At 34.3% G+C, this 18,369-nt stretch overlaps 2 protein-coding genes across 10 annotated transcripts in view; both read left to right on the forward strand.

The window, feature by feature from the left end:
• Window positions 1–18,369, forward strand: part of WDFY3 (WD repeat and FYVE domain containing 3) — a 281,845-nt gene that overhangs the window by 111,330 nt on the left and 152,146 nt on the right. For 6 of the 9 annotated variants that reach the window (XM_073237349.1, XM_073237354.1, XM_073237353.1 and 3 more), the window contains 6 exons: window positions 3,369–3,425; window positions 6,959–7,068; window positions 10,637–10,798; window positions 14,598–14,790; window positions 16,134–16,320; window positions 18,159–18,325. In XM_073237349.1, coding sequence (XP_073093450.1) covers window positions 3,369–3,425; window positions 6,959–7,068; window positions 10,637–10,798; window positions 14,598–14,790; window positions 16,134–16,320; window positions 18,159–18,325 — 876 coding nt within the window. The remainder of the gene's footprint in view (window positions 1–3,368; window positions 3,426–6,958; window positions 7,069–10,636; window positions 10,799–14,597; window positions 14,791–16,133; window positions 16,321–18,158; window positions 18,326–18,369) is intronic. The other 3 variants (XM_073237355.1, XM_073237357.1, XM_073237352.1) reach the window with 2 other exon arrangements.
• On the forward strand, window positions 969–3,361 carry LOC108386380 (cytochrome c oxidase subunit 6C-like). Its single transcript, XM_073237358.1, has one exon. It carries the CDS (start codon window positions 2,491–2,493, stop codon window positions 2,827–2,829), a length of 339 nt encoding a protein of 112 aa, XP_073093459.1. The 5' UTR covers window positions 969–2,490; the 3' UTR covers window positions 2,830–3,361.

Raw genomic sequence — 18,369 nt, forward strand, 5'->3', positions numbered from 1 at the left:
CCCCTCCTGGTGTGCAGGTGGCACCTTCTCTGTGTGTGGCCTCACTTGGAGGAGAGAAAGAGTTCTGGTGTCACTTCTTAAAAGGGCATTAATCTCACCATGGGGACCTCACCCTTATGACCTCACCTAAACCTAATTATCTCCCAAAGGCTTCACCTCCAAAATAAGTTGCATTAGGAGTCAGGCTTCAACATAGGAATGTGGGGAACAGGGGGACGCAATTCAGTCCATAGCAGTGGGGCTTCAAGGGAGAGCAGAGATAAATGCATGGGCTCAACCTTCTATCTTTAATTGGAGCCCATTGTCCAGTCTTTGGAGCAACAGCCATTAAAATATTAGAAGTAAATCCTTTATTCAGAAGTATGTTATATGAATTGGTGTATGGATTTTGAAATGAGACAGCTTTAATTATATTTCAGTCTTTGTAGCAAGTCCAGTGAAAGATGATAAGATAGTTTAAGATAACTTCTTACCCTGTTTTCTCCCTTCTCTACCCAAAATGGGCCTGCATGCTTTGTAATTTTCCTGAGTTCAATTCCCTTGAAGAAGTGAGAAGCTGGTCTTAAGTATAAGGTTTGTTTTTTTTTGCCTTCTTAGCTATTTTAAACAGGTTAACATGAAGAGAAATTTCTCTGTTACATAGAGTTCTGTCATTGCATTTTCTTTCTTGAGTGATATTGCTATATTAGAATAAAAATATTCCTAGAACTGTATTAATACTTGCTTTCTCTGTTGCTGTATTTTTAAATACCTTATCTGCATGGTTGTAGAAAACATTTTTCTACATTGGAGATTTGTTTTTCCCCTTAAGATTTTACATACATAAGGCAATTGTTAGACATAAAGAAAGTTATCTCAGATGAAGTAGAAAATGTCTCATTGTTAATCACAATAATAGTTGCACAATTTATTTTTTAACTTTTCATCTTGAAATAATTACAGATTCACAGGAAGGTGCAAATGTAAGTACAAAGGGACCCTTGTGCCCCTCATCTACCTTCCTCCATTGGTGACATCTTGCTTCCCAGGTATTTTAAAGATATTTTTTTCATATCGTGTAATTCCATATTATTTTTAATTTTAAACTTTTCAAATTCATTAACTTTAGAATCCATTGAATTAAGATTTAATTTGTGTAGATTGTATCTCCACAAGAGGAACCTTTTTAAATCACCCTGTCTCAAATAGATCTTTTATACTCCATCCCCACACGAGTTAGTATTCAGTCATACTGAACACTTACTTTGTAGCATTGTCAGCATCTGAAAGTATCTTGTTCATTTACTTATTTAATTCCATTGTCTCTTGTGCTCATCCTGTGTCACCTAGAAGACTACTTGTGCTTCTAGATGAGGTACTAATACACTTTTACTGATTTTTGACAAAGGAGTTGTCTGTTTTATTTTGGTTCTTTGAGAATTGGAGTAGTATGAAAAAAACCCAGCCTTATTGATGTTTAAGAGAAAACAGCCTAATTTTAGACTATCTCTTCAGTCAGCCTTAAAGAACCCTGGCTGTGGGAATCCGTGATCTCTTCTTTTACTTTAATCTTGAACATTGGAAGTTTCTTTTGGTCAGTGATGCTATCACAACTACTTTTACAGAGTCTTTTTTTATCTTTTGACTTTACTAGTAAAAATTTTTTTTGATTTTCAGGATCTAGGTACATCCTTAGTCATCTCACCTCTTATATATCTCATCTTTATTTTCTGATTGATTTTTTTTTTTTTTGGTACCATCAATCCACAACCACATGAGGAACACTATGTCCACCAGACTCCCCCATCACCAAGTACCCCCCACAAATGATTGATTTTTATTCTGATTAAAAAACATATAACATGGCACCTACCCTAGGCAAATTCTTAAGTGTACAGTATAGTTAACTGTAAGCACAGCAGATCTCTAGAACTTTTTCCTTCTGCACAACTGTAACTTTGTATTCATTGAAACAAGCTAACTCCCCATTTCTTCCTCCTCCCAGCTGTTGACAGCCACCATTTTACTTTCTGCTTCTATGAATTTGGCTGCTTTCAATACCTTACCTCCCTTTTATTTTACAGGAAGCTATCACTGTAAGTAATTTTCTTATAATTTACATGCACATAATTTTACTCCAAAAGAATCCCCTATTATTCATATGAAAATTAGCTGTATTTGTTGTGTATTAGCATAAGATTATTCTTACAGGACTCCTGAATTTGGTGTGAAATCCTTGTTTTTTGGTTTGTCACCTAATCAGCACTTATGTGTCAAGTCTTTTTCTCAGATGACTTCTAACATGGATTGTAGATATCTCAATAGGAAGACATGCTTATCTGCAATTCTGCTTTTTAAATCTATCCATCAGAAGTTTGTGAAAATGGGAACTTTTAAGGAATATCAACATTTAGGCTAGATACACAGACTGATTTATAAGACATTAGGGCAACTTCCCAGTTCTAGTTCTTTCTCTGTCTCCAGTAATTCTCTCTTGGTTGTTGCCTCTGTATGGCTTTTGTTAAAAATATATATTGCCTTTTCTATGCCTGTGCTCTGCCCAAGCGCCATCCATTTTCTCGTAGGTTAGGAGGGTCTTTGGTGTCGGGGATAAAAATTACCATGGCTTCCAGTGCTTTGACGAAACCTCAGATGCAAGGCCTTCTGGCCAAGTGCCTGTGGTTTCATATTGTCAGAGAATTTATTGTATCCCTGGGGGTTGCAGCTTTCTGTAAGTTCGCTGTGGCTGAACCAAGAAAGAAGGCATATGCAGATTTCTACAGAAATTGTGATTCCATGAAAGATTTTGAGGAGATGAGCAAGGCTGGTATCTTTCAGAATGCAAAGTGATTTTAGAATGTGAAGAATTTATTTAGGTTGCATTCCATGGAAGTTTTTTACTGATCTGTGTTCCTGAACTATGAAACTTGAATATTTGGGGTAAAGAATAGTTCCCCTTGATAAATAAATAGTTAATATACACTGTGGAAGACAAAATATCTATTGCCACTCAACTAATTTGAGAAAATACATGATATTGTGCCCATATTGTGTACAGGGTGTAGCTCAAGATTTTTTTCCCATCTCTTCTTCTTGTTAAGCTCAACCATGCAATCTGCTTAATTCTGACAGCACATGGCTGATTTACATCACTGAAGCAAAAAATTCCCACCTGAATAAAAATAGTATCTTCAGTTTACTATTACTGACCTTGCTGCACACTAGGTGTCACTGTTAAACACAGTGGTGCGATCCCCTTGGATGGCAGCCTGGTGCTGGAGAAGCTGGGTCATGCTGACCATGCTTGGCATCTTGTGCGGCATCTGTCGTGGGGTTAGTATAATGTAATGAATTTCCAGTTAGACAACACAGCCTTTTTTTTTTTTAAGCAGAAAAACAGTGTGCCCCGCTGCCTTCCAAGGATTTCCAAGCCACAACACCTTCAGGTAATTTCATTGCCAAGGTGTGGTTATGTATGACCAAGTGGAAAGAAGCATGGGAGCTATGAGTTCTAATATTGCTTTTCTGACTCACTTGTGCAAGTTTTCCTTTGGGATGGGACAGGCTTAGGGCTCGGGCTTTTGTTGTTTATGAAAGAAGAAGCATAATACTATAAATGTGTCTCATATTATCATCCTAAAGCATAAGCTTGAAATTGAGTATGGAATCTGCAGAGGAAATATTGTTGTATTGCACTTACTGTTAACAAATCTTACATTCTGATTTGTTAATACCATCTAACTGAATTCACCTGTATTCTCCACTTATATTCGTTTAGTGCACTGGAACTTAATTAGTTTTCTTTAATTGTATACATTCGTTTCTCCTTTAAGCTAATAATGTTCTTTACTAACTTTGTTTCTATATATAGTCTAACTAAATGTTTTGAAATGCAGTGTGAAAGCTAAAGCTTGAATCATATGATTGGCAACGCTCAAGATGGGTTAATATTAATGTTTCTTTCATTAACTCTCATAACCTTAAGTTGTATTTGTAATTGTTAAACATTAGTGAAATGGAAAGATCCAATACAGTATTTATTTTGACTAGGACTTTTTCATTGACTAAATAGTTTATTCTGTTAATGAGCTTGGATTGCTCCCATATCATTCAACCACAGCCACTTATCTAAAACTCTATATCTGTGTGAGCATATAACTCAAAGCCAGGTAATATACTGCGTTATTGATGATGTAATTTACATCTTCTCTACCTAAAAAGAGTAGTCATTATTATTTTGATAGAGTTGTTAAAGAGATACTGTTAATAATTATGCTGCCTTGATCCTTTACAAGTTTTATTTTCACATGTATGACCTGATTTAATAAGTATAGCAATCCATCAAACTATTGTAATGGTTAATAATAAATAGAACATTGGGTTTAAAAAATCTATTACTTGTCTTTTATCTTGAGGAATACCATGATATTCACTATCAACTAAAACAGAAGAAACCACAAGTTTGTGTAAATGCCTTCCATTGATGAAAAAAATAGAACTGTTTGAAGCCAAGACTACAGTTTTGGTGTTTTGGTTCTTAAAATAAGCATTAGTTCATTGTTTATAGTTGACAACTTACTGAATAGCAGCAAAAATACATATTGGTCCAATTTCTTTTTTGTTCAGTTTTCTTGTAATGTTAATAGTGTTATGTTAAATAAAACTGATGGAATCCAAATTCACCAATGTGTATCTGATCCATAGGTTTATAGCTTTTGTACCAGAAATACAGCTTTTTTCTTCCTTTAAAGTAGATTTGGTTCTTCAATTTTTCCCCCCTCTGTGAGCAGCCGAGGTGGTATTAACCAGTTCATTTACTAATCAATTTTTTTTATGAAATAGGATTTTACATTGACCTAACTATGAAATGATTTGAAGATTGCAAGTTGTTTTTTTTAAAAATGTTTAGTTATGAAATTGGAAATGCACAATTTAATACGAAAGTGCCTAATCATGAAGACACCTAGGAAATGAAAGCATAGCATGTCAGCCTTTAAGAATTTTAACTAACTGTGAAGAAGTTGACTTCCTTACATGAGCATTTAATTCTAAGGAAAGAAGTCTCACGTTATGTAGCAAATGTCTGTGTCCATTATAGGCTTGCAAGAAAAATTTGCAGGTCAATTTTCACCAGTGGTTGCAAACTAATTGCTGAAGGTTTCTTGGTGGTATTTATTATTTTATCTGTTTCCTCTCTAATGAGGCCTTCACAATTTTATCAGCCTTGAACATTGCTTTCATTGTGTCACTCCCCTTTTCACAACTTTCAGAAATCTCTATTAACCATAGTAAATCCAAACCTGTTGATGTTCATAGAAAATTGATCTCAGTGTGTCCTTCTTTGATCTTCCTATGTTGATTTATTCATTCATTTAACAGATGTTTATTGAGTGCTCACTTAGTGCCAGCAATGTGTTTCACTATGGAGATAGATGGTAAATAAAGCAGAGGAGTTTGATCCCATGGTGTTTATTTTCTAGAGAGGTGAGAGATTACAAATCAGTGAACATACAAAGATAGTAATTTCAACACTCATGAGATGTTGAATATTAGAAATAAGCCAGGCTTCCCTCTTTTCCAGTAAAAAAGATTTTTTAAATCACTGTCCTTTATGGGGTACAGAGGCTGAATATAAGTTCTTTCACTAACTAACTTTGTGACTCTAGGCAAATTGTCTTCTTTGTTTCTCAATTTATATTGTTATAGGAGGCATAATAATAGAAAATTACTCCTAAGGTTCTTGTAAAGTGAGCTAAATCTACTAGTACTTAAAACTATACTTGTTACATAGTTAAGATTTGGTAAAAATAACTTGAAAAAAATTTCCTTTTAAAATATTCCTTCAAACAGAAGTATATAAGGATGAAATATGCCCAACACAGTACCATATGTATGTCTTGTATGCATTCTTTTACTTAATAACCACCTTTATCTTAATTGACTTAAATGGAAGAAACAAATACCACTAAGATAGTCTAGATTGTATTTATTCTACTTCCTACATCTTTATGGTATGTGTTAAGTGTACATTAGTAACTTAACAGGTTAGTTTGGAGTGAACAGATTGGTCTTATTTTCCAGCAACACTAATGTATGTTAGTTGTCAGTATAAAAGTGGATGAACTTTGTGCTGATGAAATTAAGTCTGTGGTTAGGGATTTACACATTTTCCCTTATCTCTAAAAACATAACCAACTAAATTTACTTTAAAGATTCTTCCAGCACTGCAGTTCCATGAGCGACTCTCTTACTGTTTCTCTGTTCTTACTGTCAGGTACTCAAGTCACCCCATGTGTGTATCACTGAGGTAGCCTCCTAATTTGCTACCTGCCCCAGTCTCTTTGCCCTTCCAGTTGGCATATACATCACTCCTAAATGAGTAGTTGTAGAATAATCCTTTCATCTTCTACTTTCTCCCTTTTGTGGAGTCGGATACAGTCCTTAGCTTACCTTCCTTCATAAATAGACATCAGTTTTCTATCATTGTTGATATTAGACTCTAATTCTCAATATAAGCTCTTCTAGAATATAACCCAGCATTATTACAGTTCTTCATCTTGATCTGTACATATTAGGCTCATTCCTCTAGCTATACTTTTGTTTTTATACTGTGTTCGTGGGATCCCTGTGCCCTTTCCTCCTCCCACTTCCAGACAAACATAAATTTGTTTTCCAGACAGGTTTAGCTCAAATTTTACCTTTTCCATGAATGTTTTTGACTAGTTCATGAGATGCCTTTCCCTAGAATATGTAGGTTAGTGTTTACATTTTTGTGTTGATATGATGATATGCTGTAAGGGTCTAGGTGTATACTATTAAGACATTGCTCTTTTTAACATGTCTTACATAGAGCATCTGATAGTGCTTATATAAAAGATGTTCTTAGTAAATGATCATTTCTTTGTAGGTTTTAAGGAGAAATTTTTATGTATGATTTATGATTTCCCTCCCAAATAATGGCTTTCCTTTGGTTTTATAGAAGCTGCAAGTCGGGCCATAGTCCAGTTCCTAGAAATCAATCAGAGTGAAGAAGCCAGTAGAGGTTGGATGCTTCTGACGACAATTAATTTGTTAGCATCCTCTGGTCAGGTGAGTTCTTTGTTTTCTTATTTGATAATTTAACCTCTTTTTTTATCCTCTAGGGATATTGTGAAGTTAACTTTGTCCTCATATCTAAATAATATTTTATGTTAATCATGGTATTTTCTAATTCTTCTTACACATTATTTCATGATTCTCACAACATCTCTATGAGGAGCTTAATGCTTTATGCATTTTACAAAAGAGAAAATGCCTAACTTAGAGCAGGGGTTTCCATCTTTGTCATGTCATAACACACATAGAATATACCATTCATACAGCTCACTGGGCAGAGAGGTGAACTGACTGTGGCTGCAGGCGAGTAGCCTGGGAGCTCTGGTTCCATCAGGCTCAGCCCCCTACACTTTTGTAACCCATGTCAGGGAAACATTGGATTAGAAGAATCATCTAAGGTTCATCTAAGGTTGCTTAGCTAATGAGAATAAATGACTTGGGAAATGCTTTAAATTTTTCTAATTTTCATAGAAAATAAGAAAATTTGCCGTCTTCAGGATTATATATATTCCCTTCCCACTTAATTTATTCTGGAGATTGCTCCCCAACCTCAATACACCCCATCAGCTTTAAACATCTGTCATGATATATGCTGAATGCACTCATTTATGAGATGTTTGGATACCTGATTTTTGGCCTGTAATATTTTAGGGAATGAAGGAAGTTTATTTAACCTTCTAAAATCCAGAGTAAAACTTACCTATCAAAGTGAGTACCAATCTTGTGAGTGGCTGTTGTCTAAATTATAAGTGGCTTTCAAACAACTCACATCATTTAGTAATGGAATTTACAAAGGTGACTGTGGTACCAGTCATAATATGGTGACAAGTCACAGCAGAAATAAGGCGTATTTCTTAGTAACTGTGTCCTGAAACTAGTCATTAGCCCAAAGTACCACGTAGACTTTTCTTCCTTGGAGTGGCCTGTTTCCTGTTCTTGTTTTGTTTTGTTTTGTGTTTTGTTTTGTTTTGTTTTGTTTTGTTTTGTTTTGTTTTGTTTTTAACATCAGAAAAGTAATCAGACCAACTAGTCCTGACTTACCTGGGACTTACCGAGTTTTAGCGTAGAAGCCCATATCCCAGGAAGTCCCTCAGTCCTGGACAAATGGAGATGTTTATGCACCCTAAGTAACCTTCAAATAATTCTAAGGTGGACCATTATTTCCATATATCTGTGACCATACCAGATAACTATTAAAATGCCAATTTCATTTGCCACTGATGGTAGTTTTAAATTCCTCTATATTACTTTACCAAAATTTGGTTTGGTTTAGAATAGCATGTAAATAATAATTTTTAACTGGAATATTTCTAAGTTTTATTCACATTTTCTACAGATGCTACATTTCTCTTTCTCAGTGGTGGGCAGAGACTGTGTCCTACCGTATTACCTAACACAGAGTAGGAAGTCAGTAAATGTGGATTAATTTAAACTTGCACAGATGGATAGACTAAAACTATAAGAAAAGAATCAGGAGAAACTTAATAACTTAAAACAAATAACAGATTTTGCCAACTACCAGTTTGGATACCAAGTTGTGTTTTAATCTGTCAGTTATAAGATGAAAATGAAAAATCATACTTTGGTTAATGGGAAGAGAAAACTAGTAATAATTTAGCTGAAAAAGAGACACTTTAAAAGAAAAATCAGGGTTATGCTTTGAGCTTTTTTTTTTTCATGCCATTTTCTCTTGGCAGCAGTGAGATGCAAAAATGACTAAACATGGTCCTGAATCAGAATGTATATGACAGAGATGAAGTGGATGAAGATAATACTATAAAATGCAATAATGGGGTATATGTAGTGCTATTCAAATAGAAATGTGTTAGAAGTTTTGTAGGAAAGCAGAGGAGGAAAGATGAGGATTTAAGAAAAATTTCAGACATGAGCAAACATTTAAACTGAACATGCGATGTACTAGAAATAATAAATCGTAAGTGGAAAGAGTAGAGGATTTTTTAATATTAGAGACAGGAAATGATACTGGGTATGTAGAAAGGGACCACATCTTGCAAGGGATTGTTCTAGTCTCTCCTCTCATCATCCTGCTACTGCATTAGTTCGGCTCCACTTCTCATTATTTGGCTTTCTGTTTTAGTTTCCTAATTACCCTGGCCTTCCTGCTCTTTATATCTAATTTATGATATCTACTACCACCAGCTACTTTTCTGAAATCTGGTTCTATTCTTTATAACACTTCATTGTGTCTCCAGTGCCAGCAAACTAAAAGTAAACTAGAATGAGAGACATTGGCATAGGTCATTGAGCACATATACACATGTGGACCACTTAGCCCTCTAACCAAAGGCAGAGTGTGCAATGTGTCTCAGTTGCTTCATTTGTAAAGTAAGGATCATACAGTAATGACCTCATATGGTTGTTTGAGAAATAGAGAAGATAATGTATTTAAAGTGCTTAGCCTTATGCCTGTTACATAATAAAGACTCGTCAAAGATAAGACATTATTATTGTGGCTTTTCAGGAGCCAGCAATTTTGGACTTAGGTTCCTGAAACATACTATATCATATGGTCTAACCTCCTTTCTATCTTCCAGATGATCTTTCCCCTCTTATTTTAATTCCTACACTTTTCCATTCTACTCCTGGCAGTGTAGATCATTCCCTTTTATATTAGCCTGTAGGTAATATCACTGTTACCCTTAAGAGATTCAATTGTAGTTACTGATGAACCTGGTTCTGCTTGTAAGACACCCCTTCTGAGGTGCAGGGATGCTTTGTCTTTGCGTGCCCAGCTCCCAGCACACTGCCAGACACAAGCCAGGCATGCAGGAAACGCTTGATGAAAAAGTTAATAAGCTAACCTATAGGTGATGCCAACCTGATATCTCTAGTATGGTAAAACTTATTATTCCAAACTGCACTGTAGAGCAATTTTGATAATTATTATAATATACTTCTTTACAGTACTGCTGTGTTCACCATAAGGTTGGCAATGTCCTCCTCTGGGAATCTTTGAAAATAATGTAGAGATGTTTTGTGTCAGTGATGGCTCTATCCCTCGTGTCCTGCCAGCCCCAAGAATCCACAATAAGAATGAAAGTGATAGTAAAGCAACTACTTAGATGTAATTTAGTGTACCTCTTTTAATTTGTTATCTTATGTAACCCTTTTATTTATCATAAGGAGTATAGTAATCCTAAGAAGAGAAAGTGAGGTCCAGTGATAACTTTGCCCAAGTTCATGGTTAAGTTACTCTTTTCTAAATCCTATAGCTTATCTTCTTTGAAACATGCTGCCTCTTAATAAATAAGTAGAAAACCTAATAAAAACCTTAACTGATAACAAGCACATCTCAATATTTGATTAAAGAAAATTTATCCAAGTGGGAAAGTAGTATTTGTTGGCATGGAGTCCTTTTTTTTTTTTTTTTTTTGAAGTTTTCTGGCATTTAAAGAGGTATTTTGTTAACATACAATTTTCTGGCTTAAAATTTGTGAGTAAGTGATTTGATTTCTGGCTTAAAATTTGTGAATTTACTTAGCTGTACCACTTACAGTAAGGTTTTTCTGTTTATTCACTCATTTATTGGTTTGTTTTCCAGAAAACCGTGGACTGCATGACAACGATGTCAGTGCCTTCCACCCTGGTTAAATGTCTATATCTGTTTTTTGACCTTCCACATGTGCCTGAGGCAGTTGGAGGTGCACAGAATGAGCTACCTCTAGCAGAACGTCGTGGACTACTCCAGAAAGTTTTTGTACAGGTACGGAAGGTGCTGTTTCCTGCCGTCTATACCACTCTACTTAGAGGGGACCAGGTGTACTCCTTAAGTACATGTTCTGCCTGCTTCCATTTCCTATAGTATTTCATGCAGTTTATACTAAGTTGAATTTTTCTCATATAATTGTCACATTTCTTGAATCTGTACTTTTCTTTTGAGGAATAGTTGAGTGAGAAATAAGTCTGTTTCTCTGAAGAGATTCAACTTTACAGTTACCTTTGATATAGCAATAACATAACATCTCCAAAGTGAACTAAACAAGAAAACTTTTATTGACAATCATATTAAGTTTTGGGTAATATTTCAAGGGGGTAATTGGGTAATAATGTCAAGGAATTGTTTTGTTACTGTCTGTATACAGGAAGTCCTTAGCCTATAAATATTTCTTTGTAAAGTTTGTTTTGGTGTACGCTGCCACCTCTGCTCCCTGCCTGTAAAATCTTTTCCCCTGTTGTCACTCTTCTTTAAATGGCATCAGTGCTTCACAGAGGCTCAACTAGACCTATGTTATTGTTAGCCAGCCTGGAAATACTGTCATCATATTGATATCCTTTCTTGGGAGAAATTTTTCAAAACAAGCAAACTACAAACATTTAGAAAACATAGTCTGTCCGTGGGACTAAAAAGTGCTTTCAAAAAGTTTGACACAAAAAAAAGACAAATACTGTATGTTTCCAATATATTACATGTCTCCAAAGATCAAACTCTTAGAAAGTAGAATGACAGTTGTCAGGGGTCGGGAGTGGGGGAAATGAGGAGTTGTACAGTGGGTGTAGAGTTTCAGTTTTGCAAGATGAAAATGTTCCAGAGGTATGTCGCTTAACAAAGTGCAGATAGCTAACACAACTGTATCTATACTTCAGAATGATTAAGTGAGTAAATTTTATGTTACATGTTTTTACCTCAATAAAAAAAAAACCCTGCACCTGTTTGAATCCAGTTCTGTGCAATTACTTAACCTAAGATGTAGATGTCTTACCTCTAAATGAGCATAATGATACCTACCTAAAGGGTTTTTGTGAGGATCAAATGAAATAATGCACAAAGCTGTGTTTCTCTGCTTAGGATGTAGTAAACCTGAAATTAAGGTCCCTCTGATGGCTGCCATTACCACAACCTGTCAGTGACAGTAGGAAGAAGAGAGAAGGCTGGTTGGCGAGGTGGGGGGCATGGGGAGGAGCCACCGACCACTGGATTTGTGGTAGACTTGGGGCCAGCTTGTAGAGGCTGGTGCAGATGACCTTTGCACCTCATTACTGGGATCTTTACTACAGGAATGACCCAGCTTTGTAGTGGTGCTAGCAGTGAAAGGACAGGGGAGAGAGAAATTATGTCAGTTTTAGAAAGGAAAAGATAGGACTAAAATACCAATTCAACAAATATTTATTGAATACTCAATTTATTCGATGCATTGGTGTTGGTGGCTAACATATTACCTCATATAATTTGCAAGACATCTCATGACTTTAGAGCTTTTGTTTCTGCCCAAAACGGTGATGTGAGCAAATAAATGGCAGCAGTAGGATTAGAACTCAGTTTTATCTGACGCAGGAGTTACACTGGGAGAGAAAAGCAATGGGAATAAATAAAGGAAAAAAACCACATAGGAATTAACGCTGCTTCAAGGCATTGCTGATGTGTAGTGGGTTAGTCTAATTAGACTAGGAGCTCCATTTCAATAAAGCCCTTCTAAAAAAAACTAATTAGTGTCTCAGGCAATAAATGGAAGTGAATTTTACATACTGAATACTAGTAAGTATAGCAGAGATTTCTTCAAAAACTAAAAAAAATTTTTTCTATACCTGAAAGCAGTGAGTGCTGATTTTCCGCTAATGTGGGATTCATTTCAGCTCACTGGAGTCATTGAATGTTAAGGCCAAAAGGAACTCAAGAATTTAAATGGAGCTCACCAATTTACGTTACGCAAATTGATAGCTGTTCTGCCATCCACAGCAGAACCCGAGTGTCCTGCCACTTCGTCCAGAGCTGCTTCACTGCATCACTTCCTTTTTTTAGTTCCTCATCACAGACTGGACTTTGTTTTTATCGTTTTGTCTAGAAAACCAATGGAGACAAACCTATTCACTGTTTTCAGAATACACAGGGTTTATGATAGATGGAATCCCTTTGTTTATATTATGTGACAGATGGTTTCCTGGGACCCTAGCAGTTGGTTCTGCTTCATGTAGGCAAAATAGAAGTGGTTAGTGTATGGACAAAAAAGGAATGAAATGTAGATTCTCCAGCTTTCTACTGTGTGAAATGTATAAGTACTAGATCATGTGTAAGAATCCTTTAGCCCTTAAAGATTAAGAAGAAGTTACTGTAAGAGTCAGTAAATTCAAGGAATTAAATCTAGTTTATTTTTGAGAAAGATTTGATTTAGAAAAAGTATTTTATTTTTGGATTTGTTTTTATGTTATAAATTAGAGAAAAGACATCCATTCCTCTAATTGTGTAAGAGCAGTGTAAGAACCAATGAAGCATATAATCAATATTATACTGTTATGAGCATATATTTGTATATATATGTGTGTGTGTCTGTATTTTGCTTTAATTGACTACTTTCATAAATACTTTTTGTTTCGTGTGACACATGGGAAAAGACACTTACATTACCCATGTTAATGGACATTTGGTATCCAATAGTTTCTCTGAGCATTTTGGGGCCAATGGAGGGATGCCTGTATTTACTAATTTTATAAATACTTTGTTTCTCTGAATTCTTAGTCTTTTTTTTTTCCTTCCTGATATCTGGTAGCTATGAATTAGAAAGCTCTTGTACTTAAGTAAATTTTTCATTGAAGTAAATTAGGAATAGCAAGATCTCTTTCTCAGGCAAAACATGATATTCAAATACCTTTTTCTGTTTAGCAGTTTCTCCACAGATACTGAAATACTCAAATTTCATGAAGCATTTTTCCTTCAAAAGAGAATAAAACTTTAATAAATTGTAGTTATTTTACTCAAATTATAGATATTAAAATTTAGATGAGGAAATTTACCGCAGAGATGAAAAGTTAACTTATCCTGACACTGAATTGGGAGAAGAATAAAAAAAGCCATAGAGGACAGAAGCCAGAGCTGAATTCCCCAAGTAGCAGGCTCTTAGTGCTGTGAGCACTTGTGTAATGTATATTTTGCAAGTCATAGTTAAGGAATTAGTTCTCATTCCAGAGTTTAAGGAGTTCTGAATCTTCTTGAAAGCCAGGATTTAGAGTATTTTTAGGTACTGAACATAACTGAAAGATATTTCTGAATGAAGGTGATTTTATCACTCCCTTCTACTTAGCAGAAATTGGACTAATTTGAAAATACTTTTACTTTTGAACACTGGTTTTACTTTCCCATCTCCCTGAAACAACCCTTTTTAGAGAAGAAAACTACATTTCACCAATGAAAAACCAAGAATTAAAGAAGTAAATTAGAAAACTAAAATGTTGACCTTGAAAGGTGCTGTTGATTCATGCCCTTTCAGGGTAAGGTAAGCAAAAGTACCGTGATGAAGAGTAGATAGTAAATGCAGAACATTTGGAAAAAGAAATAAGCTGATAAAAATAGGGGTGGTTTACTGTTTAACCATAACATACTTCTAAATTATAGAGGTTTTTTTAAATTGCTGCCTAAGTTAAATCACTCATGACTGTGGCTTTAATGATATCACTCAGTATTAACCCTGAACTTCCAGTTTTTAATAATCAGATCTAGTCCTTTGTTAGCGCCTCCCTTTCCCTATCCATTCATTTATTTATATACACCTTTGTTTTGTTTTGTTTTTTAGATTTTAGTGAAACTCTGCAGTTTTGTTTCTCCAGCAGAGGAGCTGGCTCAAAAAGATGATCTCCAGCTTTTATTCAGTGCAATAACCTCTTGGTGCCCTCCCTATAACCTGCCTTGGAGAAAGAGTGCTGGAGAAGTCCTTATGACCATCTCCCGGCATGGACTTAGCGTCAATGTAGTGAAGTATATTCATGGTAAATATCTCTTTATGTATTCATTTTAGGTGCTCTAAATTTCTTCCATTTTCTCTTCCTCATAGGATGACAAATTTATTTTTATCTCCCGGTTCTCCAAAATTGTTTTAAATTGAAAACTATATTTGCCAGGAGGAAAAAAAATTTTTTTTATTTGTGAGGCAATTGAAATGTAAGAAATTCTCATATTCTAACAGTAGATATGTATGAGTTAGCATAATTTCGTCATGTAAATGTTCAATCATAATATAAGTTCTGTGTCATAGCCTATTCTTCCCTCCTTGTTTACTAAAACAAAAAAGTTTCTTTTTTGAGATGTTTTACTTAGAAGTCTTTCTGAAAATATTTCATTAGTAGACAAATAATAATCTGTCCAATGCAGCATAAATGAAATTAGGTGGATTTTTATCAGTACTAAGGAGAAATGGTCCATTCTGTTTAAATTATGTGTGAGTATCAACTATTCTTTAAAATGTCTAAGTAGGAGACAGTTATAGCATCTCAAAAACTCTATTCATTATGTGTGTGTGTGTGATGTATGCATGTGAATGTTACACATAGTAATCCTGAATTCTGTTTATATATATGAAACTTCCACATAATGAAACTTTGTTTTATACACACACATCTGAAAATTTTTCAAAATAATTTTTAATACAACTACTTGTTCACTTACTTACCTAACATCAGTTAGTCGTTAAATGTTTCTTGCCTCCATTTCTATGTTAAATCCTTCTAGCTTTTGTTATGTGATACTGGGTTTCTTTAGGGCAAATTATATTTAAGATACGAGAGGGAAAGTCTTCTCAGAAATGCCTCCAATCTCCAAAGTCAATGATGGGGTTCAACTGTGTTTTAATAGTGAGTACAAACATAACTTTTAAAATTTTATTTCCTGAAGTATTTTTGTATCTCACTGTTCTCTATTCACTCTTAATTTGTACTTTTAACTAATGACTGGATTTTTCTTCCTAAACTTAGGAGATAGTTTTTTTCCCCATCTTTTTACTATATTAATATAAAAAACAAGAAAGTCATTTGGCAGTAGGAAATAATTTTGTTTAATAATATAACATCCAAACATGATGTAAAAACTATAATAAACGTCAATTATTTTTCAATACTTCTTATATTACCCTTTGTTTACTACTTAGAGGCAGAGCTTTCCTAATGAGTTGAATGTTACATTTACTTTTAGAAAGTGTAACATTTATCTTACAGTATTTTATAGATACACTAAGATATAAATGTTTTATTTAATGTGTCATTACATACCAGTTAAGAGTAAAGAAAATTTTCTTAAGCAATTGATAGAGTATATATTTAATTATTTTTTCTTACAGAAAAAGAATGTTTATCTACATGTGTTCAGAATATGCAGCAATCAGATGACCTGTCTCCCCTAGAAATTGTTGAAATGTTTGCTGGGCTTTCTTGTTTCCTCAAAGATTCCAGTGATGTCTCCCAAACTCTTTTGGATGATTTTCGAATATGGCAAGGATATAATTTCCTTTGTGATCTCTTGCTTAGGTAAAACCTCACAGGTTAAGAATATATTTTAAATGTCTTCTCAATCTTTTTCATCAAAGGAAGCAATATGGTTTAGGGTTATAGGAAAGAATCAGTCATGTATACTTTATTTTCTTGGCTTTAGTCAGTTACTTTTATTCCTTTTCTGTCAGCAGAATACATAAAGTGAATTTAGAATTAAATTGGCAAATACAGACTTAGACATGGTGGAATCGGTGTTAGATGTGAAGAATAAATCTGCTCTTTTGTAGCTGAGGGAGAGGAGTTTAGATGAACTAATTAACATCTACCTAAACATAAACTCTTCTTAATTATATTTTTCTTTTTAGTAATTAGTAATTTCAGTGTTGTTATTAATATAGTTAATAGCAAGAATAATTATACAGATTGTATATATAAAACAAATTAGTCAATCTAAAATGTTTCCTTAGCCTCCTTTTTCATGCCAAAAGTTCCGTGTATATCCTGGGAAAATGGCTGGTTACAAATCTACTAGGAAGAAGATACTCATGCCTCACTAATTGTTCCTGGGCCATTGGTTATTTATAGATCATTTAATCTATTGTAAACTATTATTTTGTAAACTTATTCCTAACACTAGTTAATGTAGTTGCCATTAGTTACTATTAGGCAACCCCCAAGAATGTAATTTCACATATGTACTGTAGCCTACAAATGAGGACATGAAAGTTGATGAAATAACTATTTCACATTACTAGGTATAATCCTAGTAATTGGTGTAATCCTTTGAGAAGGCAGGTTGACCAAATACTATTAAGAGCCTCAAAAATGTTGATACTGTTAGAAACAATAATTTCACCTATGGTTAGTGATTCTAAATATGTAATTATAAATATAGACAAAATTTTATGTGTGTTAGTGCTCCTTTATAATAGCTGTCCTACCTCCCTCTGGCCCAAATCAGTGGATGGCTCTCCATGGCCATTGTAAACATCTATGGAGAGCTTATACTAACGGAGAAGCATGTGTATAACACTGGTAGGTGAACAAAATAGGTTACAGAATTCTGTCTATGATGTGAAAATAACTTACTAAAATAAAACATACCACATTAGAAAAAGAGAAATTTAAAAAATGTCAGGATATTAAAAGTGTCCAAGAGGTTTGAGGTTAAGCATATATTTTCTTTTCTACTTTTGTGCATTCTCCAGGTTTATTTTAATAAGAATAATTAGTGCTGATGGGGGGAAGCCTCAATAAATCTTATTATTTAAAAGAGATAGTTTTGTACCCCATTTTGTGTTCTCAGTAAAGCCACAGTCAAAAGATAATCCCATAGTGACTGAAGTTTTCTTTTAAAGGAATTAAGATTTTTTCAGAAATTGTTAGACCCTCAGAACTTTATTTAAATGTACTCTAGTGAGAGTACCTGAATTAGTGAAATACAGAGAAAGTCTTAGAACTCTTATCAAGGAAATCATTTTTAAAAACTATTAACAGAGAAAATAGAAGTGATTAGTAAGCTTTTTGGTTGAAAACTGAAGTTTTATATAACCTTAGGGCTTTCAGGAACTTAAAAGCTATTTAAATATTTTAATTTTATAGACACTTCTACCAAAGATTAGTGATTTATGTAAAATGTCACTGCTAGCAGGAAAATCAACATTTATAACATGTCTTCTGACTGTTGGTGTAATATTCTTTCAAATATACCATAATGGCTTATAATAAAATTTGTAGATTTTTTTAACAATAGGAGAAGAAATGGAGTACTTTATACATTTATTATTGCATATAAAAATTGAAAATTTCTTTCTGCATTAAATTTGAGAGTACAACAAAAAGAAAACATTTTTGCTGAATCATACTTTTCCTAGATTGGAACAAGCAAAAGAGGCAGAATCCAAAGATGCCTTGAAAGATCTGGTTAATCTGATAACTTCCCTAACAACATACGGTGTCAATGAACTAAAACCAGCTGGTATTACGACGGGGGCACCCTTTTTATTGCCTGGATTTGCAGTACCTCAACCTGCAGGCAAAGGTGAGTCTTTTTTTTTTTCTCCTCCCCAGTCTGATTCCCCTGAT

This window comes from Manis javanica, chromosome 5 (assembly GCF_040802235.1).
Source record: "Manis javanica isolate MJ-LG chromosome 5, MJ_LKY, whole genome shotgun sequence".
Classification (NCBI taxonomy): domain Eukaryota; kingdom Metazoa; phylum Chordata; class Mammalia; order Pholidota; family Manidae; genus Manis; species Manis javanica.